The sequence below is a fragment of the Onychostruthus taczanowskii genome, unplaced genomic scaffold (assembly GCF_017590055.1).
Source record: "Onychostruthus taczanowskii isolate IOZ18803 unplaced genomic scaffold, ASM1759005v1 scaffold64, whole genome shotgun sequence".
Classification (NCBI taxonomy): Eukaryota; Metazoa; Chordata; class Aves; order Passeriformes; family Passeridae; genus Onychostruthus; species Onychostruthus taczanowskii.
Genome location: NW_024504122.1, coordinates 682,214 through 708,862, shown reverse-complemented (window position 1 = coordinate 708,862; position 26,649 = coordinate 682,214). Strand labels below are relative to the sequence as shown.

General features: G+C 48.5%; 1 protein-coding gene across 3 annotated transcripts in view; it reads right to left on the bottom strand.

Annotated features, from left to right (window-relative positions):
- Window positions 1-2,387: 2,387 nt before the first annotated feature.
- The window catches only part of TBX5 (T-box transcription factor 5), a 40,726-nt gene continuing 16,464 nt past the window's right edge, over window positions 2,388-26,649 (bottom strand). For all 3 annotated transcript variants that reach the window (XM_041420522.1, XM_041420520.1, XM_041420521.1), the window contains exons 7-9: window positions 22,053-22,144; window positions 11,852-12,078; window positions 2,388-3,332 (exon numbers count right to left, since the gene is read on the bottom strand). In XM_041420522.1, coding sequence (XP_041276456.1) covers window positions 2,755-3,332; window positions 11,852-12,078; window positions 22,053-22,144 — 897 coding nt within the window. In that variant the 3' untranslated portion in view covers window positions 2,388-2,754. The remainder of the gene's footprint in view (window positions 3,333-11,851; window positions 12,079-22,052; window positions 22,145-26,649) is intronic.

Genomic DNA, 26,649 nt, shown 5'->3' with positions numbered 1-26,649 from the left:
AGGATAGAACAGTGAAACAGACACAAAATAAGAATAAAGATTTGTAGCTTAAGCAGAAATATGTTTTAAGCAAGTAGATCTAGGCCTCATACAAGTGGAGAAATAAGCAAGATAGTAGAATACAATTAAAGTTTAGCAACAGAACTTGTTATAGAGTTGATAAAAGGTAGAAGATACAGCAATAAGTTTCTGTAGAGTTCTACAACTGGACAGAAAAAGATGCATTGGTGTAAATTGTATAAAACTTAGCAATTAGCATTGGTAATGAAGATGCTAGCAAGCTTTGTGGAAGGTGCTGATTGGATAAGAACTATATAAAAGACATTGTAACTACAATTATAGCAGTTTCTGATGCAAGTCTTCTAATGTATGGCTTCTAAAGTGATGGTTTTGTGTGTAAAAACCTTCCATGAGACTGATTTTGCAATAAACCCTCTGTTAAACACCTCTTCAGCCAACCCTGTCTTTCTGCGTCTGAACAATCCTGCTGCCTTTCTGTGCCTTTTCAGAGAGTCCCTCAGTGTCCCTGCCATGTGGGACAGGCTGGGGACACCTCCTGGGCTCTTTCCATGCTCTTCCTGAGGTGATCCTGGTCTGGCTGGGAACACCTCCTGGGCTCCTTCCATGCTCTTCCTGAGGTGATCCTGGCTCTGCAGCTGCACAGAGCCAACCTTTCTGTTGGGCTTCCCAGCTGCAATCTCTTCATTGCTCTGGAGCTGATTTTCCCACCTGGTTTCCAGTTCCCAAAGCATCTCCTCTCCTTCACCCAGGCTGGGACACAACCCCACATCTCCCCTGGGCCAAACACCTCCCACCAGCCACACTTCCCTGGGAACAGGGTGGAAGTTCCACCTCACTGGGCATTGCCAATGCCACCCCAGCACCCACCGGTGTCACTTTGTAAATCTGCCTGGATGGGAAGGTGACCCCAGGAGAGCAGGGCCCTGGGGGACCCAGGCAGCTGTGGGGCAGACAAGGCCAAAGCCCCAAGCTCAGCTCAAGCTCAGCCCATCCCTACCTTCCCCCCTGTGCTGTTCCACCTCCTCTGCTACAACAGAAATCAATCAAAATTCAATTATAGGCATCAAGTAGGTGCAAAAAAATCTGCCCCAAACCCAAAAATACATTAAAAATAGGTGGGCACTCCCTTGCCATTGAGAGCGTGTGGTATTTATTAGCCATAAATTGGCACACAAAAATAGGAGGGCACAGCTAGGTTGGGATTATTTTTTTCTCCTTAGCTCCATGGCTTTGGGTACTTGTCTATATTCCCTCCCACATCGGAATTCCCACAATTCCCACCCACATTCCCAGAGGTTGACAAGCTCTTTAGTTAATTAGAATTACTTTTAATTAAAAATATATGTAAATTATATAGAGTGTGCACAGCTTGGAGAGGAAAAAAAAAAAAAAAGAAGAAAAGAAAGCAAACTTCCATTTCAATAAAAATTTGAACCTCTTGGAATCAGCTGCTTTTGTGACATCCTTGGAGTTATTGGAACTCCCACGTATAAATAAATAGGACCAGGAAATTTTACACCTGAAATATTCTGCAGTAGACATTTTTCCTTGCACAATTTTGCTTTTCCTTCTCTTTTTGCCTCTACCACTCCCAGCCTCTCATGATCACTTTCTGCCCCTTTTAAACACATTTATTTAATATCTCACATCACACACCCAGACTGATATCCCTTTTTTTTTTTTTTTTTAATTTTTCCTTTTTCTTTTGGAGAGGAAGCAAAGGAACACAGGAGAAAATGAAAGCCTGGGATTGCAAACAAGCGTCATCATCATTTTGGTGAGCAAACTTTTTCCTCTCAGTGTCTCCCCCCTCTCCCCCTGTGGCAGCTGGCTCAGAGCCCGGCTTTCCATACGCTGCTAAAAATCCAGTAGGACTCAAGCTGGGGATGTTTGGAAGGTTGGAAATAACCCCATGATTCCGGCAGAGACGGCTGAGGGACCAGGAAAGACCAGGAGATGGGAAGGGAAGAGGAGTGAGAGAATTACAAGTGGGAAAGGAGATGAGGGGATGGTTTATGGAATGGTTCCTGGAGAGAATTTTGGGGAATTTGTAAGGAAACACAGCTCCCTGTGGGAGTAATTTTACTCTTGGTACAATGCCTGGGTGAGGTAGGTACTGGATTTATTTATTTGGGGGTTCTCAGTACCTCTTTCTGCTGAAAAGTAAAGATGACACTAACTAAAAGAAAAAAAGAAACACCACTCCAAAATTCACCCTTGGTAAAAAGGGCCGGTGTCTTTTTCTTTTCTTTTTTTCTGAGAAAATGGAAAGAAAAAAATATATATTATTATTTATTATATAACATTGTCAACATCAACACCACAAGTAACATCCTAATTGTTCTCGTTCAAGCATTCTGACCATGGTGAGAAAGGCAGCAGGAGTTTGGTGTCCCTTGGAGAACAAAAAGAGCAGAAGGACGGGGAGGGGGACGAGGGTGGTTGCAGCAACACAAACTGGGTGGGACCGTGGAGGGACAGAAGTGTGCTGGGCTGTTGGCTTTTCTTTTGAAACCAAAGAAAACAAAAGGGGGGGTCAGGGCAAGTCACACCGAGGCCGATGACTTCCAGCCGTGGTTTCAGTCAGTGTCCGTCCCTCTCGAGTGCTAGCGGTGAACATTCACTTCAAGGAGTCTTGCAAAACGCTTTGTTATCAACAGGGGGATTCTTTTCCTTTTCCTTCTCCCGTTTGCTGGGATTTTCCCGTGGCTCTGGCATTCCCTGCCCCCCTGGTTAGCTGTTCTCACTCCACTCTGGCACCATCCCCACGCCGTGCACCGAGTGGTACTGGTGGGGCGACAGGGTTCGAGGCACGCCGTGGGAATACAGGAATTCCGCTGGCTGGAGGCTGCTGGGAGGGGACTGAATGCCCGTTTGAGGTCCACACTGCCTCACGATGGGCTGGTGAGAGCTTTGATGCTGGAACATGCTGTGGGTGTCTGCGATTTGGGGCGACGTGTGGTTGGCCACGCTGCCCAGGCGAGGCATGAGCGGCCCCGAGGTGAAGTGGGCAGAGAAATGCTGGTAGGGTAACCTGTCCATGGGCTGCATGGCAGACACTGTGCAACTGCTGTACGAGGGCACGCTGGGCCACGTGTTACAGCTGATGTCCTCCAGGCTGGGCACGGGCTCCGTGGGCGGCGCCGAGCTGGCGTACATGCAGGCCTGGCGCTGCGCCGACTCAGTCCTGTACGACGTGTTCAGTCCCTGCTGCTGCGGGTAACTGGACCTGTAGAAAGGGTCCTCCTCTGCTGGAGAGGTTTCCATGTAGGGCTTCTTGTAGGGATGCTCGGTGGTGGAACATTCCTCATCTGTTGGGAGAGAAAAGTCATTGGTAATGACTTTTACCACCAGTGATAATGTGCCTGCAGCTGAACGTCCCTCTCTACAGTCCTGCTTTTACTGAGGACAAGCTGACACTTCCATCAGTGTAAATCCCCATCATTTCCCTGGAACTGATCTCATCTATCCTGTGGAAACCAAGCCTTGCACTTGGCCCTCTCTCCTGGAGGGGGGGAAGGGATTAGCCAGGAACTCTGGGAGGAAAAATCAAGATGCTGGAGGGATCCTGAGGTTTATCTTGCTTGGTGATCCCCCCACATGCTCCCCATCTCCTTCCTGCTGCCACTTTTACCTGAGGAATAACATCTGCCTGTGACCTCTGCATCTACCAGGATCCCCCCTCTCCCATAGGAGGCTCACAGCTGATGCTGTCAACTCAAATCCTTTACAACAAAATATTTCCATGCTAAAATATAAATTATAAAAAGAGACAAAAAAGGAGATCATAATAAAAATCCTCCCAAGAGAGCACCAGCAATGGCACGGTTGGGACAATCAGATTTGGAGTTTGACAGCCCCAGCCTTCAGCTGTGCCAAGGCAGCTGGGCACATAAATCCACACAGGGCTGTGGGCACATAAATCCACACAGGGACGTGTGCTGGAGCCAAGGGGAACAAAGGAGAAAAGTAAATTTCACAGCTAGAAACAGCAAGGCACATCTTGCAGAGCCCTTTGTTTCCTGCAGCATCCCAGGCCAGCAGAGGGAAGGAGATAAACAATTTAGGTGAAATCTCCAGGGTGAGGCCAAATGAATAAATGAATGTGCACTTATTTATTCATTCACAGGGTCATCAAATGAAATCCAGCTCTGCTGGAATGGATGGCAAAATTCCCAGGGATGAGCACTTCACCAAGAGATTTTAAGGACAGTGTGGCAAGGGAAGGGGAGCTGTTCTGACATGGATTAACTTTGCTGCTGTTTCAAAAACAAGATTTCTGGTGCAGGCAAGAAAACATCCCACTTGGTTAGAGCTGTCCTGGCTGCACCCTTTGAACAGGGGTCAGATTTGAAAGAAATTTGGAACAAGTTACCCTTTACAATTTTTCTCCACCAACGTGTTTTGAGCTGTAATTTTTTCCACCCCCAAAATATGGTGGGGAAACAAACCCCAAAGAGCTGCACAGAAAGGAGGACTGAGAGCATCTGCCCCACAAGAGGCACAGAGGTGCTGCTGCCAGGCTGCTCCGAGGGGAATGCTCATGTCACACCTTCAGGAGAGGCAGGTGGGCAGTGCAGGCAGCTTTTGTTTCTTCTAAACACGCACATGCACGTAACCCTTATTGCCCTGAACCATGAGGGCTCTCCTGGAAGCTGCACCCTCTCTGCATGTAAAATAACCTCTTGTTCCCACCCAGGGGTCTTCCAAGTCCAGCTGGAACAACTGCTGCTCTTCATCTTGCTTCAACAATTCCACAAAGAGAGGGAGAGACTTGGGGACGTCATGGTGTCCTGAGGGACACCATGGGGACATCCCCACAGTGGCCTTTGGCTCTGTAATAGCATAATTCATCTGGAAAGCCACAGTCCCATTTCATTCTTCCTGACAACATCAAAGCCTGGCTCCTTCACCTCAGCAATGCAGAGCCCTGATAATCAAGCTTCTCCTCTCCCTTCCCTGTACATTGGGGTGGGAAGCAGGATGAGATAAATGAGCAATTCCATCCCATTTTTGAAACCAGCTGAAACAATGAGCAGGAAGGTGCAGGAATGTGTCATCCTCCTCAACCCAGCTCAGGTCCAGTTTTTGTAGGAGCAGAGGAAAGGATGGGGTCCCCTGAAAGCCTAAAGCTGGAGGCACAGGTCTAACCTCTCTCCTGATCTCAGCTCCATGTCAGGAGGTACGTCTGGAAGAACAGCCTGAGCTGGAGCTTTTATGGACAGTGTAAAAAGTTTGGATTCCTGACCCACCGCTGAGTAATAAGAACACTGGGGTGGAAAAACAATGTCTTGTAAAATGCAGCATTGTTCTGCTAATAAAGTTTTCAGCATTAAACCGCATCACTCTGCTGGCACCAGAAATCATTGGCTTGGGGTTTGACTGTTTATTTTATTTTGATTTTTTTAAATATACAACACAAACCAGTCAAACTCTGTTTTTCCATGGTGTAAAACAGCCTGACTTACAACCTGAGCTTGCTGATTTTTCCATTTAGCCCAGACATTTCACAGCCTGCCACAGCCCAGCTGGGCAGAGCTGCAGTGTCACAGAACCACTTCCAGAATCCATCACAGGTGAAGAGAAAAAACAAAGCTGACCAGGATTTCAGTGGTAACCCCATAAGGGCCCTCTGTTCTTCTGTAAGCTCTCAGGATCACTCTGCTGGTCTCTCTAGAGCCAGGTTCACTGATATTTTATGTGGAAAGGTATTTTAAGGTGTGTAAAGACCTTGTTCTCACTTCCAAATGGGACCTAGGCACTAACAAAGGATTCCAGCCTGCCCTAACAGCTTCTGCCCATCCTCCTGCCCCTCTTCCCAGTGATTTTCATATTTATGGACCCTCAAAGTGCTAGACAGGGAAGAGAATGGTCCCTGTGCATCCTGAGGTGGGATGGTGCAGAGCAGAGAGCCTCAGCTGGTGCTGCCTGAGGGATTTGCAGCAGTCCAGGCTCTCTGGTCTTGTCCCACCACTCCCCACAGAGGAGATCAGAGCCAGCACAGAGCAGCCAGAGGGCATCCCCAGGTGTGTGGAGCAGCTTTAGGGGGGAAAGGGGACATCTTCAATGACAAAAGGAGCTCAAGACAAACAGGTCTCTCATGCAATGCCAAAGGCTGCAGTTTCAATTCACCTTCACGGGCTCTGGAGCCTGGACAGTGCAGCTCAAGGGACAATCCTGTCCCTGAACGTCCTCTTACCTCCTCCTGTCAGCGTAAGCAGGACACTGGAGACTCAGGGTTTGATTCCTGGTGTTGGTTCCCTGACAGCAGCTCCTTGTCCCTTTCCAGGTGCCACTGAGCCCTCAGAGGAGTTGTTGGCTATCCTGGGAGATATCCTGCCCATCCCCCCGCCGTGTTGCTGCTATTCTTGGAAGCCAAGGGTGGTGATCAGCTCTAGGGAGCAGCCCCTCGATGCTGCACAAACCTCAAAAAGCAGGAGGTGCTGCCAAGCAGGGGGAGCTGCCAGCACCAGGGAGAAGCTGCTCTGAAGTGAATCCAAGGAAAACGGAGCCTGAAGAATGGGGTGGAAACTGGCTCCCTCACAAGGAATTTGATGATCTATCTAATGAAGGAGCTTGAGCGAGAGCATGAGCGCTTCCAAGATTTCCGGTATTTACTACTTCCAGCTGGGTTGTAAATACCACGCAAATGGCTTTTTAAATGGAATTTTCCCAATTCCAAGATTCGGGCCACGTAGAATGAAATGCAAACATGGAAAGCCTCTGGACTTCAGGGTGTGCTGGGCCTCCCTCTCCCCCTTGGTGTAAATGAGGAGAGCTCCTTCCCCACAGATGACACTCATCTCCCCAGGGTGGAAGACAATGAAGAATGGGACACGACTTTTTTGGTTTTCAGAGCTCACCCACACTTCCAGGGTGTTACAGGAGGTTCATCCTGACTTTGTGAGGGAAACACAATGGGTGATTATTACGAACTCTGTTGTTTTATCCAGTCTGGATTCCAGAGCCCGAAGAGCCAATACCAGGGTGCAAGAGTGACAAAGGTTGTCCAAGAAGAAAAGGACAAGGCAGATCCAATCAAAATGAAAATATCTAAAGAATAAATAAGTCCTAAATCCTAGGACATGGAACCTAAGACACTCCAGCCATTCCAGCTATATCTCACTGTTTGTGATATGGCTGTGTTGTACTGAACACAACAGGGCTGTGGGACAGGGACAATCCAACCCCCAAAAGCTGGAATCTTTTCCACAGGCAGCAAGCTGCCAGCACTCTCTGCAGAGGCACAGAGGCACCTCTGACAGGAGAAGGGGTTCAGAGAATGGGTCAGGTTGGAAGGGACCACAGTGGGTTATCTGGTCCAACCTCCCTACTCCAGCAGGGTCACCCCAGAGCACATGGCACAGGACTGTGTCCAGAAAATTCTGGAATATCTCCAGAGAGGGGACTCCACACCCTCCTGGGCAGCCTGACTGGAAAGAAGTCCTTCCTCATGTTCAGGTGGAACTTCCCAGGCATCAGTTCCTGCCTGTTGTCCTGCTGCTGGACACCATGGAGCAGAGCCTGGTCCATCCCCTGGCACCTTCCCGCACACTTCCCCTCTTAGTCAAGACTGGCCCAGCTCCCTCAGCCTTTCCTCATTAGGAATATCAAACTACAGTGCCACAAGAGTGTCACTGCTCAGCAAGAGCTGGGTGCACCCCAGCTCCCTGAACATCTCCTCCCCATGCAGGGAGTCCCTTCCTCAGCCTCAGTGTCCCACAGCCACCCTGCCCTGGGCTCCACTGCATCTCTCCAGCTGCAGCACAGCCTGAGCCTTGGCCAGCTCATCACATCTCCAGGCATCAGGGTGTGATGTCTGGAGTGAGCAGCGTGTCCTCCAAGGAGATATCCCATGCCTGAATTTTGTCCTACAGATTCCTTGAGTGAAAAAAACAAAGCTGGGTGGGATGTGGGAGAAGTTGGTTCGGTCTACAAAGAGGTGTGTGCACATTGACAGTGCCTGTTCTTGAGGGGAAGGTGGAAAGGCATTGCTGTACCAGCACTGACCTCATCAGAGCAGGAAGGAGATGAAAGATAAATCCTTCCCCAGGGTGATGTCCAAGTTAGGGGGCTGAAGGACATGGTCCTCACTGGTTGGAGCCAGTGGATTCTGCCACGTCCTTCTCCCTCAGAGTGCCAACTTGACAACTTTTATAACCTCCCCAGGGAGAGACTGTTCCAGTTGCCTCCTGTTCAGCATCGCAAGCATCCCAGAAATCTGCCAAGTGGTTGGGATTGTGTAAGGCTGGGAGGGAGCAGAGGTTTAGAGGGATGACTATTTAGTCCACAGGATATCTGAGAGAGAGGATAATACAAGGGAAAACAAGGCCCAGTATCCTAACTGGGATGTGGGGCTAAATGAAAGACACAAGGCAAGCTGCCTGCTGGTGAGGCCTTTTGGGCTTCTCCAAGCACAACAATGGAGAGGGAGAGGTGGAGAACAACCAGAAAAAAAGACAAAGCTCCAACTGCTCTTTGTGTCAGCCTAAAAATCCACATCAAGAGCTGAGGCTGCTCCTTGATGAGATCCAGGGTTGGAGGTAGTCCATCCTCTCAAGACCAGTGACTTTGTCATATGCCATCAGCAATCCCAGTGTGGGGCTGGGGTACAAGGCAGGATGACCCTTGCCATTCCCCATTCCTGGAACAGTGACCCCACTGCAGTGCACCGGGGTCATTCCCAATGCTGTGACCCTGCCCTCCCACCTGCACACCAGGAATCACCAGATTAGGAGCTCTGGGATGTGTCCTTCCTTCCTTCCTCAGCCAGGAGAGCATCACCTCCCTGAAGCAGGGGAGCCTTCAGCGATAACATCCCCTGGCAGCCCTGCTGCTCTCCCCTAATGTAATTCCATATCAGATCTCCACAGTGAATCCATCTTGCCTTGACAGCTAAGAACAACACTGCCAGCCACAGAGACTTATTCTTGTCTTAGGTCACCAGGAAAGCAGAAATTGAACAAGGTTCCTTTGAGTTGGGTGAACACAGACCTGTCCCTAAGTGAGCCTAACCCAAGGCTTGGCTCTGATTGAAGAGGAGGCAGAGAAAGTTCAGGAGATGTCAAAGCTGGAAGGAGACTGGCTTGGAATTCACCCCAGAAGATGCAGACAGCAGCTGGTCACAAAGCCAGCTGAACTGCCCTCTGCCCCTGAGAGCACTTATCCGTAACCACAGCCTTGGGAAAGGAAACAATCCGCTTGAGATAAATCCTAAGCTGCCTGGGGAGGAGTCAATGCTTGGGGAGTGGATAGTCCAACACAATCAATAAGATTTCCAGTCCAGAAAATGGACAGAGGGACAGTAGGAGCAGACAAACTCTTGCTTTTGAGTTTTCTGAGGTGGTGAGACTTGTTAACTGTCAAGAACAAATGTAGGAAAGCAGGAGAACTATGAGAAAAAACTCAGAAATGAGAGGCTGGAACCTCAAAAAAAAAAAAAAAAAAGAGGAATATCATACATAGGATTATTTTCCCATGTCCAACAAAGATCCTTGCTGGTGCTGGAAGGAAGATCCACGCTCAGTGACATGAAACCTTGGATCACGGTCTGATTTAACCAACCCAAATTGCTCATCTCTGATGACTTTTTTTTCCTTTTAATTAATTTCACTTTGCAAAGAGCTGCTTGGCAGCTCAGGCTGGCTCTCTGGTTCCTATTAACTTTGTGTTTCTTTCCTCTAAGCCCTGGTGGCTGTTTTCGATTTACCAAAGGCACAGGGAGGGGAGAGAAGGCGGCGCAGGGAGGAGAGCAGCGGCTCGGCCTGCCGGGACACCCAGCCCCGCGGAAGAAGCCGCTGCTATCGGGCAGGACGCTGCTCCTCTTTGATTAAAGCCTTTGGCGGCTTTGATAAAGGGCCCTTAACTGCTTGTGCCACTCAAGGCATGGCAGAGATAAGGAGGGGCCATGGGCCCTGCAGACAAGGCCTTGCTCGGCCTGTCCCCCGCGCTGTGCCACGCAGGCCGAGCGGGCCGGGGAGCTTTATTCCAGGGCAGATAGCCGTGTCTTCTGTGACAATAAGAGGAAGTGAGATAATTGGGGGATTGAGGGAAACCACCCATGGAGACACCACTTAGCGGGAATCCCAAAACTGGAAGGAAACCTCTGTTGGTTCCTTATCACGTTACAATGCGGAGGCGAATGATGAATTGCCCCGCGGGGCAGGGACACGGAGCAGTCAGGGATTGTCCCAAGGGCTGTTTGTCATTTGGGCCAGCTTGTTTTGGTTAGTTTTGGAAAAGGGGGAAGAGCAGAGGTGAGAGCTCAACTCCCAGGACAGCGGAGCTGAGAAAGGACTCCCAGGAGCTCCCAGCACTGAGCAAGGATCACAGGGACCACCTTCCACCACCAGCAGTGGGACTTGGCAGCACCCCAGCATCTTCTCCCCTCAGCAATGCAGGGGTAAAACAGGCCACACACCCCCTTCTGTGTGGGGGACGCTTTGGGCATCTCCTTATTCCCTGCCTTACAGCCGGCTCAAGGCCAGCATCCCCATTTCCAGTCCCTGCTCTAACACATTCTATGTGAGCACAGTCACCTGGCCAGCTGGAGGGGACAGAAAATACCACCTGTTTTCCACTGTTTACCTCAATCTCGGGAAAATATTAGGATTTCTCAGGGCTTTTTTTTTTTACTTTGCATACCTTACACAACCCATGTGCTCCTACAATATCTGGAGGATTCACCAAGGACATGGGAGAGACTTCCACTGCCCTCCTGCCTCCTCTGCCAGCACTTCCCAGCCCTCCCTACCTTAGACTGTGTGTCTGCACATCCCAGTGCTCCAGGGGTTATGTTGCTAAAAATAATGACACGTGTCTGACTGATAGGGTTGTGCAGGGAAGCGGGAAGGGCTCTGCTGTGGGGAGAAATTCCTGCTGACTTGGTGCTTGCTGCCTTCTGGAAGCTTTTCCATAGATCCATAGAGTAAATCCTGAGAAAGGCAACAGGGTTGGCAGAAACCAGCTCCTGCTCACCCCTTGTTGCATCCAGCCCTGGAAATCCCCTATTTGTTTCCAAGTAAGACTGATCTAAAGCTTTTGCTGTCTCAGTCCTACAAGTGGTGCTGCATTGAAGCATTCCCACTGCTTTGGGAGAGGAGGGCAGAGACCACAAACCCCTTTCTCCTGCCCAGAACAATTATCCCATCGCTATCAGGGGCCTCTTCACGCCAGGACTAGCTGAGCAGTCACTGGAAAGCCCTCACAGTTTGATCCCTAAAGCTCTGTCAAAAGCAGCTCAGTGGCAGCAGGAGGGAAGGACCATGGATATCATGGGTTTCACTCCCAGGCACCCTTCATTAGCCTGAGCATTTCTGCAGACAGAAAACTGTCTCCCAAGTGAGAGACAGCCCTGAGTTGAAAACTGGGCAAAATACAAACTGTCAAGGTATCTCCACTTGGAGATTAACCCTGTCTGAGGGGCTGCAGATAAGTCATCTTTATCTCCAGCACCAGCTATCTTTCCAAATGTGGATTCATGGTGGGTGAAAGGCACTGCCAGCCCTCCAAACAGCTCATTCCCAACCCAGCAGAAATGGGATTTTAGAGTTCCCAGCCCAGCTTGGGGGAGCTGCCCACAACCCTCATGCCTCGTTCATTTGTTTGTTGCATGCTATTTTTGCCAAAAAATCAACTATTGGAGGAGGGAGACAAAGGAAAGTATTTTCTCACTGAATATCTAAAATACTCTCTTTCTTTCACTTTGATGTTTTTCTACCCACAAAGGCAGTTATCCTTGGAGCTGTCCAAGGGGAAACATCAGGAAACAATGCTGACAGTCATGTTAGGAGGGGGGAAAACACGAAGCAGGGAGCAGGCAAGCTCTGACCTTTTCTCTTGGTGCAGTGGTAGATCTGGCCGTGCTCCTGGGAGATGGGGTAGGGGTTGGCAGGAGGCAGCAGGTCCTGGGAGGTGCTGGACACCCCGTTCTCACACTGGTACTGGGAGCCCAGGTTGGAGGAGGCAGAAAGGACCCTGGTCTCGCCGCTGAAGGGGCTGTGATTCGAGGACACTTTTTGTCTCACTGTGCTCCTGGGAACAACTGGGTACTCTTTACTACAAGCAAATAAACAGAAGAGAAACAAGTCAGCAAAGCAATCAATTAATAAATAGATCAGAGGATTAATAAATGAAGGCAGCACATTAGTGTCATGGAGTTTGTTTTGGCTTTCAGGGAAATGGAGATATCCCTCCCTGGAGGCTGCAGTCCCGTCACACTTTATCCATGCAGAACTCGTTATTCCCTTTCTTTTTAGTCCCCTTAAATTCATGCCTTTTAAACCACCACTATTTTATACCCACACATAAAATATATAAATACTGTTTCAGCAAAATAAACAAGATTTCTATTTACATATTGTAGCATTTATAGGCTGTATACTGTTTGTAATGTATTTGCAATATGCACACGCATGTAAATAGAGACATAATTTCTGCCAAGCTGACTTGGAAATTAATTAAATATTTAGGTCTACTTTTTTTCCCTTGTAGTAGTCGTCCCCATTCTTTTTGCCTGGAGTCTGTCAGCCTGCTTGTGCTGGATAGGGTATCTCTGCACCACAGACCAAGCTCAGAAAAGAGAAATAAATAAATCACTGAGATTTGATGCACACCAGAGCCTCAGCAGAGGCAGGATGGGAGGGAAAGCCTGGATTGTTCCCTTGCCCCCAGAGCTGGTTTGAAGTCAGGATGCTTTGCCAGCACAGGCTGGAAATCCCCTCTCCTCAAAGACCCTACAGTGTTTTTGGAGGTGTTTCTCCAAACACATTGGCAATGTGACAACCCCAAAGGTGATTCCTGCTCTGCAGGGAGCACTGAAGCTGAACAGGGGGTCTCAGACACTTCAGGTGAGGTAAAAGTCTCCTCCTGAACCCAGAGGCTTGCTACATAAAGATCTGGTAGTACAGCTCCCCAAAATGTCACCAGGCTGAGAGCAGCCACAAAGTGCTGATTCCTACACAAGTTTTCTCCTCTGAGTCTGTAGCCATTGGACCAAGCTGGCTCTGAGGTACCCCCCTCACCTGTCCAAAATCATTGTGCTGGAGCAAGGACAGCTCCTTAAATGCCATCCACTGGCTCACCTGGCTACTTCCATGCAGAGGAAGAGCCCTGAACCTGCAGTGACACCCCTCAGGGAGGATCTATCACTGAAGAATTCAGAACTTATTTACAAAATATAACAATAGCAGTCATATAAACCTACGCCAGCAGGGAGCTTTCATCCAAACCACTGCTGAGCTGGCTGCCAGAAACATCAGCAACTGAGCTGGAATGGAAGGGAAATTCACCCAGGAGCTCAAACCCATAGAAATGTGGCTCTGCTTGGGCCATGAAAGCTTTCCCAAGCCCAGCAACTGGGGGCTTGCCAAGGACAGCCTGCTCCAAAGGTGGGGTTTCATCCCCTGGAAGCAGCATTTGCTCAGAACTAAAATCCAGGCTGTGCATGAGGAACAAAAGAGAGATGGACTAGGAGGAAGATTTATCCCTCGGATATTCAGGGCAGCAGTGGATGCCAGGATATGTGGTGGGACTCAGAGGACCTGCCCTTGGACACCCAGCATTTAATTCCACCAGGAGATTTATCTGGAGGGCAGATTTGGTGGCTTCTGGGGAAGGTCAAGAACTGTGGCCATCAAACCTCAGGGATGACCCTCAAATCTCTGAGTTCTAAGGGATCTCCCAGCCCTCCCAGGTGATAGTTTTGAGCTGCCTGTTGCACCTTCACCCTGTGATCCTCAATGAAAACTGTACCAACACAACACCCCTAAGCTGCATCCTCACCTTGTTTCCCTTCCAAGGAGTTCATGTGCAAGGAGGTGACTCCTGGATGCTCCTCCTTAGCTCTCCTTCCTGAGGAGAGGCTGCATGGATTGTCTGGGTTCATCTCTCTTAGCCCCACACAACCAACATCCAATTCCCAAAAAATGACAGATCTTTGCTTTGTTTCCCAGTGGGAACCTGAGAGCTCCGGTGGAGGGCAAAGAAGGACATCTCATGGCATGAAGCCAGGTCATGTGACACTGAGGAACATCTTTCACTGGTAGATTTGGCCATAGTGGGTAAATCTGGGGTGAAATCCTGGAGGTGTTTTCCAGTCTCAGTGATTCTATGACCCTTTTCAAAGGACATCTCTTTGGAATGTGATCTCCATGGGGATTTCTGACCGTAAATTCCCAGCGGGACCCCACAAAGGTCAGGCCCTCGCTATGCCGAGCCCCACCAAAGCACTGGGAGCCAACCCCACCCCAGATACTTCTCACCCTAGCCAACACTTTCCTCTCTTTCAATGGAGAGCTGAGAGCAGGAAAAACTGAACAACCTGATTAGGGCTTTTATTTCTTGATGAAAAACTATATTCCTAGAATCATGAAGGCCAGAAGAGACCTCCAAGGTTCAGTCCAACCTTTGATCAACACACTGTCAACTAAACCAGAGCACTGGGTGCCATGTCCAATCATTCCCTGGGCACCTCCAGGGATGGAGACTCCACCACTTCCATTCAAAGGCCTGACCATCCTTCCGGTGAAGGAATTCCTCCTGCTGGCCAAAGGGAAGCTCAGTTCCTTTCAGGCCAAGGAGGAGCTGTTTGTCTGCAACAGCAATACTTCAATCCCAAGTGCCAGAGCACAGGGGTGTTGCGTTCCAGATTCTTTCCAGACTGCATTTCCCAGGGAATAGGGGAATCTCCATGGCCAGAGGAGAGGACTGTGCTGCTCTGGGGGATACAGCAGGAGCTGGGAGTCACACAGGAGAGGGAACTCCCAGCTCCTGCTGGTTGGACACACACAGGTTGGACACACCAAATTTCCAAACAGCAATTCCCAGGAGGTATCGCAATAACTTCTCTCCAGACTGAAATATTTCCATTTCAGTCAAAACACGTTGGGTGATATTTTTGCTAAAAAATCAGCTACTGGGGGAGGGAGATGAAGGAAAGTGTTTTCTTACTAAATATCCAAAATATTATCTTTCTTTCACTTTGATGTTTTTCAATGCACAAAGGCTGTTATCTCTGTAATTCTGCATATTCCTCCTTATACAAGCTGAGCTGAAATAAATCTTTGGCATCTTCTATAGCAGCAGTCATCTCAAAATATTTCTGTTTTTTCCTGAGCCCACTCAACATGTAGAGTGCACAGCTATCATTTTTAAAGACTGAAGGACAAACTGAAATGGATCAATTTTTTTTTTTTTTTCTTAAAGTCACTATTCCCAAAATAGTGGTTGTCATCCTGAGCTATAGTTTAATAGAATGGTTTCTGTCATATCCAGAAATTTTGCTGTCCAAAACAAAATCTGCAGCGAAGTAATAATGGGGGGAAAGAGTGTTAAAGCTTGACTTAAGCAATGTAAGAAATTGTCCACATAGCAAGGATGAGGTTGTTTATGCTTCTTGGCCAGAACATTAGTTTTACATGGGGTGTTAATGAGCTACTTCCATTTTTGCGTTAAAAATTGCAAAACTAAAAGAAATTTTTAAAAAGTTGATTGGGAAAAGAATTTACAAGGAAAAAACCTGTCCATGGTCTATTTAAAGCCTGTTGGAAGCTAATAATGAATATTTAGTTACTGTATTAAAATAGCAGAAGGGGAGAGGGAGGAGCAGCAAAGGTGCTGTGTAATATTTTGATTTTTTTGTTAAAAACATGGGAAAAGAAGTCATTGATGAGGTCCAAGACTATTGGTGCTGAAGTCTTAACTCTGTTCTTGCCTCCCATCTGGCCAGAGGTCTCCCAAATCCACAGGGTTGGACAGCAGCTCTGCAGAACTTCCCAGTAGCACCCACATTCCTCTTCAAATTCCTCACAGAACTCCCACCCTACAGCTCAGGCCTGACAAGTGAATCCCTCCTGCAATCCCAAATCCCACCTCTGCCGGGTGGAATTAGAAACTCACTCTCATTTTCTCTCATGAAAACTTCCCCTTTCCGTGATGCCAAGTGATGCTCTCACCATGACAGACTCAAGAGTTTTTTAAGATCACTTCTGCCACAAACTCACGGCCAGCAAAGAATTCAAAGCAGCAAACTCAAGATGATTTTGCAATCTGAGAACCAGAAACCTTGTTGGCCACTGCAAATTACTAATAACTGAAAAAATTATAAATACAGACCTGCACAGAGCAACATCCAGTTCACTTTCTTATTACTACACTCTAAGAGCATAAAAGTTTTCCATATATTTTCATGTGCAGACGTGAAGTTTCCTGAGGTACAAGCCAAGGCATAGTAAATGAAGCTGCCAGACAAAAACCTGGTTGGAAACCTCTCCAAAAACCCACAGTTTAGAAATAGGAACCTCCTGCACTGAAGCATCCAACCCCTACTGGCCCTAAACAAGTTATTTTAGAAGATGTTCCTGATATTTCTGCAACAAAACATTGGATACCTCAAGGTTTTCCAGAGCTGCTGTAGCTCATGGCAACAAGGCTTCAAAAGGCTTATTAAATATCAGATCCCAAGGATCTGTGGGAGGTCAAGGTGAAGCATGACATGGGAAAGGATTTCCTTTCCATGTTTTTACAGCAGCCTTGGAAATCCCTGAACTGTGTAAATCTTGTTCACAATATCAAATCTTAGTCTAAAACCTGACCCAAGGATGAACACAGGGATTCCTCTCCACTCTTTCCTCCTTGGGCAGTCCCAACAAAAGGACAAATATTTGTCACCCCATCAGTGTTGTCCCCTCTACCCAGCACAGACTCAAACCCCAGTTCCAGATGTGCAAATACAACTCAATGGCTTTGGGGTTTATAGTTCCCAGGCCACCAATTGTTGTCCTTCCTGCTGAGGCTCAAGAGAAGGGAAGAAGTGGAAGTCAGCCGTGACAGACACAGCAAAAGGAAAAAAAGGGGGAAAAGTGCCTGGAATAAACAGATCATCTCCCAGGGGAAAAAAAAAAATCAAACCAAACCCAGTTGCCAGTGTGCATTCATTTCAGCTGATTTCCAGAATACTGAAATAAAATTGAACCACTCTCAAGAGGCTGTCTGGAAGTGGATAAACTACAGCAGGAAAGGACGTGGTAGGAGAGGAATTACTGAGGACTTCCTGCAGTCTCAGCCTCTGAGTAACCATGACCCCTCTCTGTGTGGGGACTGCAGAGCAGCCCACAGGGAATAACACCCGAGACTGGACGTGCAGCAGCACAAACCAAAACGTCCACTGAGGAACATGGGAGTCTGTTCAGTGCCCCATTCTCCTCCAACACAGCAAACGTCCTGACCTTCCTGCCAGGACCTGAGGGGCTCCGAGATCCTTGGGCAATCTCAGGCAGCTGAACAAGGCCAAGTGTTGGTGCCGTGCTGGGGCAGGGACAATCATGGGATCAGTCCAGGCTGGGGATGAAATGATGGAGCAGCCCTGGGGAGAAGGGATTTGGGGTGCTGGTGGGGGAGAGCTGGATATGCCCCAGCACCCAAAAAACCTCCCAGGTCCTGGGCTGCCTCCCCAGCATCACAGGCAGCAGGGCAAGGGAGGGTTGCTCTGCCCCACCCAGGTGAGACCCCAGCCCTGGACCCAGCACAGGGAGGACCGGGAGCTGCGGGAGCAAATCCAGAGGAAGCACCAGGATGGGCAGAGGGATGGAGCAGCTCTGCTGGGAGGAAAGGCTCTGCTGGCAGAACTGGGATTGGAATTTGTCTCTGGAAAAGAGAAGGTTCCAGGGTGACTTACAGAGAGTTGGAGAGAGGCTGTTTACAAGGCCTCGGAGTGACAGGAAAAGGGGAAATGGCTTCACAATGATAGAATAGGTTTAGATGGGATATTTGGAAAAAAACCCACCCCTGTGAGAGTGGGGAGGCCCTGGCACAGGGCCACAGAGGAGCTGTGGCTGCCCCTGGATCCCTGGCAGTGTCCAAGGCCAGGCTGGACAGGGCTTGGAGCCACCTGGGATGTGCAAGGTGTCCCTGGCCATGGCAGGGGGTGGAATGAGATGATCTTTAAGGTTTCTTCAACCCAAACCATTCCATGATGATCCTGTGGTCTGTTAGCAACTCCTCTGAGCAGTGCAGCCCAAAGCCATCACTGCAACCAACCCAAGAACCACCAATGAGAAGAACAAGGTAGAGACCAGGAGCTCTCATTAGCAGGCAAATAAAAAGACAAATTTCTCCAGAAAAAAAGATGTTAGAGTAAGAGGAGCACAAGAGGAGCTGGAGAATGGATGTGGGCCAGAGGCAGCACCTCATCCCTTCATGCTGGGCTGAGCTTCAGCTGATCAAACCCTGCTGATCAGATCCCCAGAGGAAGGTCAGTGACAGAAACTGCAGCTACCCTGTGCTTCTTGAGTGGCTTTCTCACTTCAAAAAAGCTGTTAATAAGTGAGATCTGCCCAGAATCCTTTTGGAGTGCATCTGAATTCTGTCAAATTCCACAGAACACATTTCAACCAGGACCAGGAATATTTCTTGGGGGATGTGTGCTGGAGGAAAGCATCCCCTTCCCAGCAGATGTCATAATGCCAAATTTCACACTGAAAACATTTCAGACAGAGGGTGACCCCTGGGAGATTTCAGTGACAGAACCTGGGAAATGGGAGTTGATTAAAGATGCAGTGAGAAGACACAAGAAAAACGAGGTGGTTTGCAGCAGAGCAAGACTGATATGCTTGAGTCAGCCTGGTGCCCATCAACCCAAACAGGATGTTGGAATGCCAGGGAACACCAGAGCTCATCCATTTCTTCTGCTGGCACCCCAAAATGCACTGTCATCTCTGTCACACTGGCTCTGACTCATGGAGCCGATTTTGTGTCCTCAGTGCCTGGCCCTGTTTCTGCTCTCGATGACACATGGGAATCTTTGGAATAATTCCTTTGGAGCCAAGCAGATTGCTGTGGATTAATGCCAAAGGCAGCAAACTGGCTCGTGATCCTTGACAGAGAGAGCACAGTCACAACGTCAGACCACGCTGTCACTCTTCCCTGTCACATGGAGCAATCTGGGTTTTTTTGTCACTTTTCAAGGGCTCAGAGTACCCATTGAAGGAGCCAAGAGCCACCATTTCATGGCATCATCATCCCTCTCAAAAGCCTTCCTAACAGAAGCTTCAAGGGCTGAACTGCATTAATTTACAAAATTAATTCAATTACAAAATAACCAGGGTCTTCCAGACTACCAGAAGCTCCTCAGCCCCCATAAGAACCAGCACAGACAATGGGAGCTGCAGATGAGCAGCAAGGATTGGTTACAGGGCTGGCCAGAATTGCTCCCTCACAGTGTTCCAGACCCACACATGGAGTAAAACACATCCCTCTATGCATTTTCCTTCCTTTTTAATGTTTTGGGGGGTGGGGTTTCCCTAATCAATAAAATAAAAAACTCAACCTCATGCTCAGAAACTTGAAAGCTTTGAAAAACCTCCTCTTCCCAGAGAGTCCATCCTACCAAAGAGGCTGCTGAAGGCCCCTCTTGTGCTTCAGGAAAGAAAGGCAGTGGGAGGAAAAGGAACATTCACTGCAATTTGGATCTCTGGAGCTCATGGCTCCTCTCTTTCAATGAAACTCTCTGCTGCTGAAAGTCTTCACACCACTCCTGAATGAAGTTTTGCCTGGACAGACTTATTAACACCTTTCTGGAAAAGAAGAGGAAAAAACCAATATGGGAGGCCCTGGAAAGGAGAAAGCCATGGAGAGGGATGGACTCACAAAGCCATGGTGAACGAACGTCAGGTCAGAAGTTTCTGGTACAAAAGGCTCTGCACTGTTATAAAAATGTGGGGTTTTCCAGCTACTTTTTCATAATGAAGAAATAGCACTAAAAATGCATCCCACCATATTCTCCAAGGGCACAAATGGACATCATTCCCCCAAAACCAGGAGAGACTGACTGGTCCATCACTGGGAAACAACATCATAAACATACGTTTATATATTAAAATATATAACATATAAATTTAATTACATTTTAATATATGTTTATATGCTAAATCTATATAAACCCACAAAAGGCAGGGCATAGTTCTGCAACATTCTCAATGCTGAATGGTTCTTTATCTCATAGACAAACCTATTTTTTATAGCTACAATTTATTTATATACATAACTGATTTTATATATGGTTTTATATATTTTCATATATAATTTTGAATATATTCATATATCTACATAAAAAAGCCACAAAGGTGGGCACATATTTGCAACCTTGAATGGGTCTTTATTTTACTATAATCATCTTATCCTGCCCTCCCTTAAAAAAAATGCCACCTTTGTGAAGGCACACAGCCATTCCTCTGCTAAGTTATTAAAATGAACATCAGAAATTATCCAGTAAAGGCAAGGATTTTAACCCTTCCAGCCCTGCCAGGCCTGAGTGGGTGTATTTATATATTCCAAGTGTTTCTGTTCCCTGGATCATCGACCGCAGCTCCTGCATAAAAATGCCAATCAATTTTTAGCACGGGCTCAGCGTGGCTTGATGCCATGCTCTTCATATGGCACCGAGCCCTTCCTAAGAGTCCTCCCTGTTCCACCTCCTCCCTCCTGCTCCAAAAAACCCCCCCATGAATCCAAACCTTCAAATCTTTCCAGCGACTGCAATGAAAGGGTGGTTTGGCAGCAGAAAAAAATATTGGCTGCGGGGGAGAACACATCATCACTCAAGTTCCAGTAGAGGCTGGGAGACTGGCACGGGGTGGGGGGAGCTATTTCAAGGGGTAGTGCCACCATAAATAAATAAATATTGACAGATCCTGCCAGGATCTGTTGGAAAGGGCAGGCAGGGAACACAGGGCACATTCAGGAGCCCGCGGAGATTATTTCGATGGAGCAGATTAAGTGTTGCCTGTACCTTTTTTATACATCTATCTTGGCTTTTCTGGGGCTGAGTCTGAACATGTTTGTACACAGGAGGACATTTGCCCAGTTTGGGTGAGTTCCAGGCATGTTTGCAGGATTGAAGGAATTATTTGGTGCCTGACAGCACAATTTTCCTTTCTCTGGAGTACCACGCTCACATCATCAACTACAACAACCAGAAGTGACCACCTACAGCTGGCTCCTGGGTGGGCAGTGGGAAAAACCCTCCCATCAGAAGGTCCCAAAGCAGGTCCCTCCAGCAGGAGCCAGAGAATAAAGGATCTGAGTGGCTCCTCCCCTCCTGGAAAATGCTCTGTTGAGAATCTCCATCTGTCTTAGTTAGAACCGTGGGTATGGCACCATTCCTGCAAAACATTTGCACCAGGAAGCAGCTTGACACATGGAGAAAGTTCCAAGTGAAGGGAAAAGCACGAAGTTAATTACCAGCAGGGCCTGACATTTAGAAAAGGACATTAAACAGGATTTTCAAACAAGATTTAGGCTTGCTTTTCAGCTTAAGTACTTGCAGCCAAACCCAAGATTTGAAAAGGTCTCCTCAGCCACCTGGCCCTGGAGTTCCCAACATTTTCTAACCTTTCCTTCTTCAACCTGAAACCACCACACCTCTGCTCCTGCTCTGCACATCCAGAACCGAGCAGGCAAACACTCTCCTCCTGCCAAAGCCCCTCCAAAGCCAGTAACAACAGAGCACAGGACTCTCCACCACCACCTCCAGAGGCAGCTGGAGCAACCTGAAAAACCCTACTCCCAAAACAAGGCTGGAAGCTTTGTCTTTAAAGCACTGGGAGAAAGGAACTCAGGAGCTCATCCACAGTAGCCTGATGGCCAGAGCTTCTCCCAGCTACTCCAAGTTTTTAGTGGGTCTAAGTCAACGTGCAGCCTCAGAGAGGAGAGTTTAGCACAAAGCTAAAGGCAGCTCTGGATGGGGACGTGTCTGAAAGAAATAAGGAGCCCCTGTGGCCAAGACAGCAGCCCACAAGTGAGGTCCTGCCTCTGCCCCCCAGCAATGAAGGAATTCCCCTGGCAGCAGAGGGTCCAAGATTTTGGCCCCATGTCCTGGGCATATTTCAAGAACCCGATGTAGAACAGCCATGCAGATGCCAAGGCAGGGAGTGGCACCATGTCCTGGCTCAGGCCAGGCGCGAGGGACGTGCCAAGCAAGGCCCAGGTGGCTCTGGTGAGCCTGGGAGGGTCCCCATGAGGGGGGCACACGTTACCTCTGCATCCTGGACATCCTGTGGAGCTCCATGTCGTCGCTGCCACGGAAGCCTTTGGCAAAGGGGTTGTTCTCAATCTTCAGCTGGGTGATCTGAAAGGGAGGAAACACACCAGGGTCATGGCCAGCCCAAGGCCTGGACAGAGGAGACAGTGGTTATTAAACCCAAGGCAGGCATGGGAGGGAAAATACAGCTTGCAGAAACTCCAGTCATCCCTCAGCTCAGGCAGTGGCCACTCCAGATGGGCCTTTCCCTGGAATGCTCCACAAGAAAAAATATCTCCTGTCAACAGCCTCTCGCTTCTCCCAGGCTTGTCCCATAGCTAACATGTGGGACTGCTCACACACATTTTTCTCTGGAGAAAATCTGCTTTCTGAGAGTTCTTACTTTCATTTTGCTGTTGGGAATGAAAGGGCTTCAACTGCTCAGAGAACCAGGGATGGGTCTGAACAAATCCCAAGTATTTTCTCACCAGTGCAGAGGCAAGACCAAAACCTCACCTCTCAGACCCTGCACCCTCTCTCCCAGCCCAGTGAATCTCACCCTTTGGCTGTTTCAGACCAGCTAAATGTGCTCCAGGTGCTCTGCATGTGCCATCCTGCCCCCCAGCTGGCAGCACTGCATGGACTCATTATCTAAATTACTTTGAGGGCAACTTCACCTGTGACCATCAAACCCAAGAGGATTTTTGTCTCCCCATCACTTCCAGTTTGCTCACTGAGTGAGCTACCTTGAGAGTCTAAAGTTTAGCCAGATTAATCCCCTCAGTCTCAACTTTGGTCCTCTTAAAACATCTAAATTTAACATTTAAACCAGCTTCTAGACAGACCATGCCCTTACCCAAAGAGACTGTGCTGCTCCCAGAGGTTCAATCCCCTCATGCACTACTTTTCCTGAGGGTTTTGGTGAGCAGGGCTTGTCATTTAAGCCAATATTCATTGTGGACCAGCAACACCCTCAGCTGCCCTGTGGATTTTGTAAAAACTCCCTCTGCCATGCCAAATCTGATGCAAGTGCTTTGGTGCCTTGGCAGAAGAGGACTGAGCCTGGACCAGGTGTGATATTGCTGCAAAGCCCCAAAATTTGGGCAGAAGAGGGGAAAGTTCCCTTTTTCCCTGTCTTTTTTCCATCACTGCCTGCTCTCAGCAAGGAATCAGGAGAAGCACTTGACCAGGAAGGAAGACAACCCCGTGTTTGCCACTGGAGGAGCTTCACTCTCTCACCACGTTTTATGGAAACCCCGTCCTTCCTTCCTACTGAGAGCTGGCCAAGGGGAAGGAAACAGCTCAGGATCAACGGAGGGAGAACAGAGAGAGGTTCATGCTCACCGAGTCAAGCACAAACAACCAGGCCCACCTCCCTGCCAAAATCCAAAGAGGAAAATCTGGCTCGCCCAGTGTCAATAGCAAACCTCGCCAGGTGTATGCACAACCAGATTATTTTGCTCTTTTCTTGTCTTTTTTGCATATTTTTTTTTCCAAGGGCCGCTTGTTTATTTGCCATTTTTGCCTCATTCAGCCCCAAACTTCTCACTGAGCCCCCCACCACACTTACACTTATCTCCACAGGCATTCCCATTAAATCAGGACCATACTTCAGCACATAAACAAGCCCTTGGCACTTTTGGCACTTTTTTTTTTGTCCCTCATTTCAGATTTCAAAGAGAAGGGTAAACAAACAATCTTTTGGGGTCAATTTGCCAGTTGAGCCATTCTCTAGCAATAAAACAGAGGTGCATTTTGTAATTAAAAGCCCTGAATTATTACACAACCAGCTATGTATTTTGCAAAGCAACTGCCTATCGGTTTGAAGGTGGTGACTCTTCTAGAATGAATAATAGGCATTATTCAACATTTTGAATGCTCCTGAAGCCCTGTAAATGTAGGAGTTGTCCTCCCTTGCCGACCCCAATGGCAATATTTGCTCACATAAGCGAAGTCCTTCAGTGAGTGAGGATTTACAGGATTGGCACCAGCACACAAAGGCACAAAGGGCCGGATTCATCCCAAGCTGACCGAAGGCATTTTAACCAAGGTGCCTGCACTGGGAGCCTCAGCTCCCTGCTGGAATCAAGGGAGAGACATGGGGACTGCCAGAGGGCTCTGGGGTGGGTGGCAGTGCCTTCACAGGTCCCCAGTGCACTCTGGTCACTGGAGGAGGAGCCAGCAGTGCTCCAGCCCCTTGTTTAAGCCCCTCAGTTGAATGCCCCGTTTGATTCTTCAAGCTTTTAATGACCCATGAAATAGCAGCCAAAATATCAGAAAGGGACCTCAATATTGCAAATCTGGTGATTTAGGAGAAGTCCCCTAACCCACACGAGGAACACACTTACAAACAAAGGTGTTGGTGCTGGTGGCCAAAAGCCCTAAGAGAATCACAGCCAACTTCAGCCTCCCTAAAATTAAGGATCTGCTGGATTGAAGGCATCTGATAACCAGGGACTACAGGTTTAGAATTAATTCTCAGACCTTTGGTGTCCTTCAGATGGATTGGAGCTCCCAGAACAAAGTTTCCCCAGGTGACACCTCATGACATCAGCCACAACAAAGCCAGAAGAGCCCAAGCCAGATTTAACAAAGCTGTACACAACAAACTAGAAAACAGAGAAAATGTTGGTGAATCCCTGCTTTAACAAACAACCTGTGGAAGATATTTCATTTGGCCACTTTTTTTGCCTGACTTCCAAACGATTCCAGAGGTGGAAAAGCAAACTCAGAGGTGGAAATAACCTTCTTCTGGATCAGCTTTGCCACAGCAAAACTGAGTTTAATTGACTGTAACTCACGAGGGGCAGGGGGAAAGAAAAGCTGTCAGAAAGTCAAATGACAATTGCCTCATGAAAAATAAAACAGGATACAACGTCCTGCGAGGTCATTAAGACAGAGTGCCCAGGGCTGAATTGTACAGCACAGGTTCAATAAAACTGAAGGGCTTTGTTTGTGTGTTTGTTACTGACGGCAGAGCTTCGCTGGTTCTGAAGCTGCCACAGACCCTTGGAGAGCAGAGCTTTGCAGGGTGAAGCCTCCCAGGTTTCTGCTTTTCAGGTCTTGTCTGACCTATGGGTTCATCTTCACTTTAATGGGAAGTGACAGTTCCCAATGGAATTGGGAATCCCAAAGGAATCCCTGGGCTGCTCCCCTGCACTCCTTTCTCTGGGCTAATTGGCCACAAAGCTCTTCTGCTGAGACCTTCCCAACAGCAGCCTTAGCTCCAGCATGACAAAATTTAGCTTTGCATTGAGTTGGGTCGAGGAAAGATGCTTTGCTTCTTTTTCCTTTTCCACAGACATGTGGGATTTGTGCCTAAGGGCTCACGAATATCATTATGGCCAAAATCAAAACTACCATTTTGTATTATTCTTTATCAATAACTTAATCAAAACTCAATTGTTTCTCACTTTAGAAGCTGTAACAAAGTTAAAACTTTGTTAGAGGGGATGTGCTCCACACCAGGTGCTGCAGGCTCTATTTTATTTACAAATTTTGCTATCAACTTCTTTTTTTTAAGCACTTAAGCTAAGGGAAAACCATACATCCTGATCTTTGTGGGCTCCTCTGAAACTAAGAAGGGTTGGGCATTCTGGAAAAGGAATGTTCTGCAAGGAATGTGAATTATTAATTTCTGAATTCTCACTCAGGTCTACTTGGAGAACTTAAAACTGATGGGGGGGGGGGGGGGGAGGAAATCACCATTTAGTGATGAAGAGGTGCAGGTGAACACCCTTGAGAGTGCAGAGCACTCATGGTCCTCCCCTCTCCATAAGGATCCATTTCTCCCTGGCCTGCAGGTGCCTGTGGTCCTGCTCAGGGTGACAGAGAGGGACCTGGAGCAGCTGTGCCACCACTGGAGCTGGCAGTGCTGGGAGCCACGGGAGGCTCCCCTGGGGTGGGGAGCACAGAGACTTCTTCTGCCTGGCTCTCACATAGCCCAGATGGGAACCAAGGCAGGATGGAGGAGGAAGCAAGACCAGACGAGGGGGAGGAGAGAAACAGATGCAGACAAGGTGGCTGCTGAGCCCAGGGAGATGTGGGCCAAGCAGAGGGCCTGGATGGGGAGCTGGGACTCAGAGCCCCAGGTAAAGGCCAGTAGAAGGATGGGGGGAGTTGCTGGCAGAGGGGAGAAGATGCTGAACCCAAAGGCAGTGAAGGAAATGGGGGGGACTGGGAGGCTGGTTGGAGGTACTGGGGTGAGGCAGAGGGGCTCAGTGAGGAGGCTGCTGCCTGAACCGAGGCACAAGGACCAAGGATGGGAAGAGAGACCTGGCACGGAGTTTTGGGGGAAGGACATGAGGCTGCAGGCAGGATGGATGCCAGATCCAGTGGGGCTCTTGGCCAAGCTTGAGGAGAGGGGCTGCTTTGGGCACCAAAAGGGTCCAGGGGCTCAGGGCTGGCTGAGCACCCCATCCCAGGGCTGGCAGGGAGCAGGGACAAGACTGTGGACAGAAGAGGCTGGTTCAGCCAGAGTTGTGAAGGGCATGAGACCCCTGGAAGGAAGCACTGTCCCACCAAGGTCTGGAACAGCAGTAAGGATCATGAGGAGCCCCAGAGAGGGTCAGGGAGAGAGCAGCAGCTCCCTGCCATCCTCAGGTGCCCCAGGG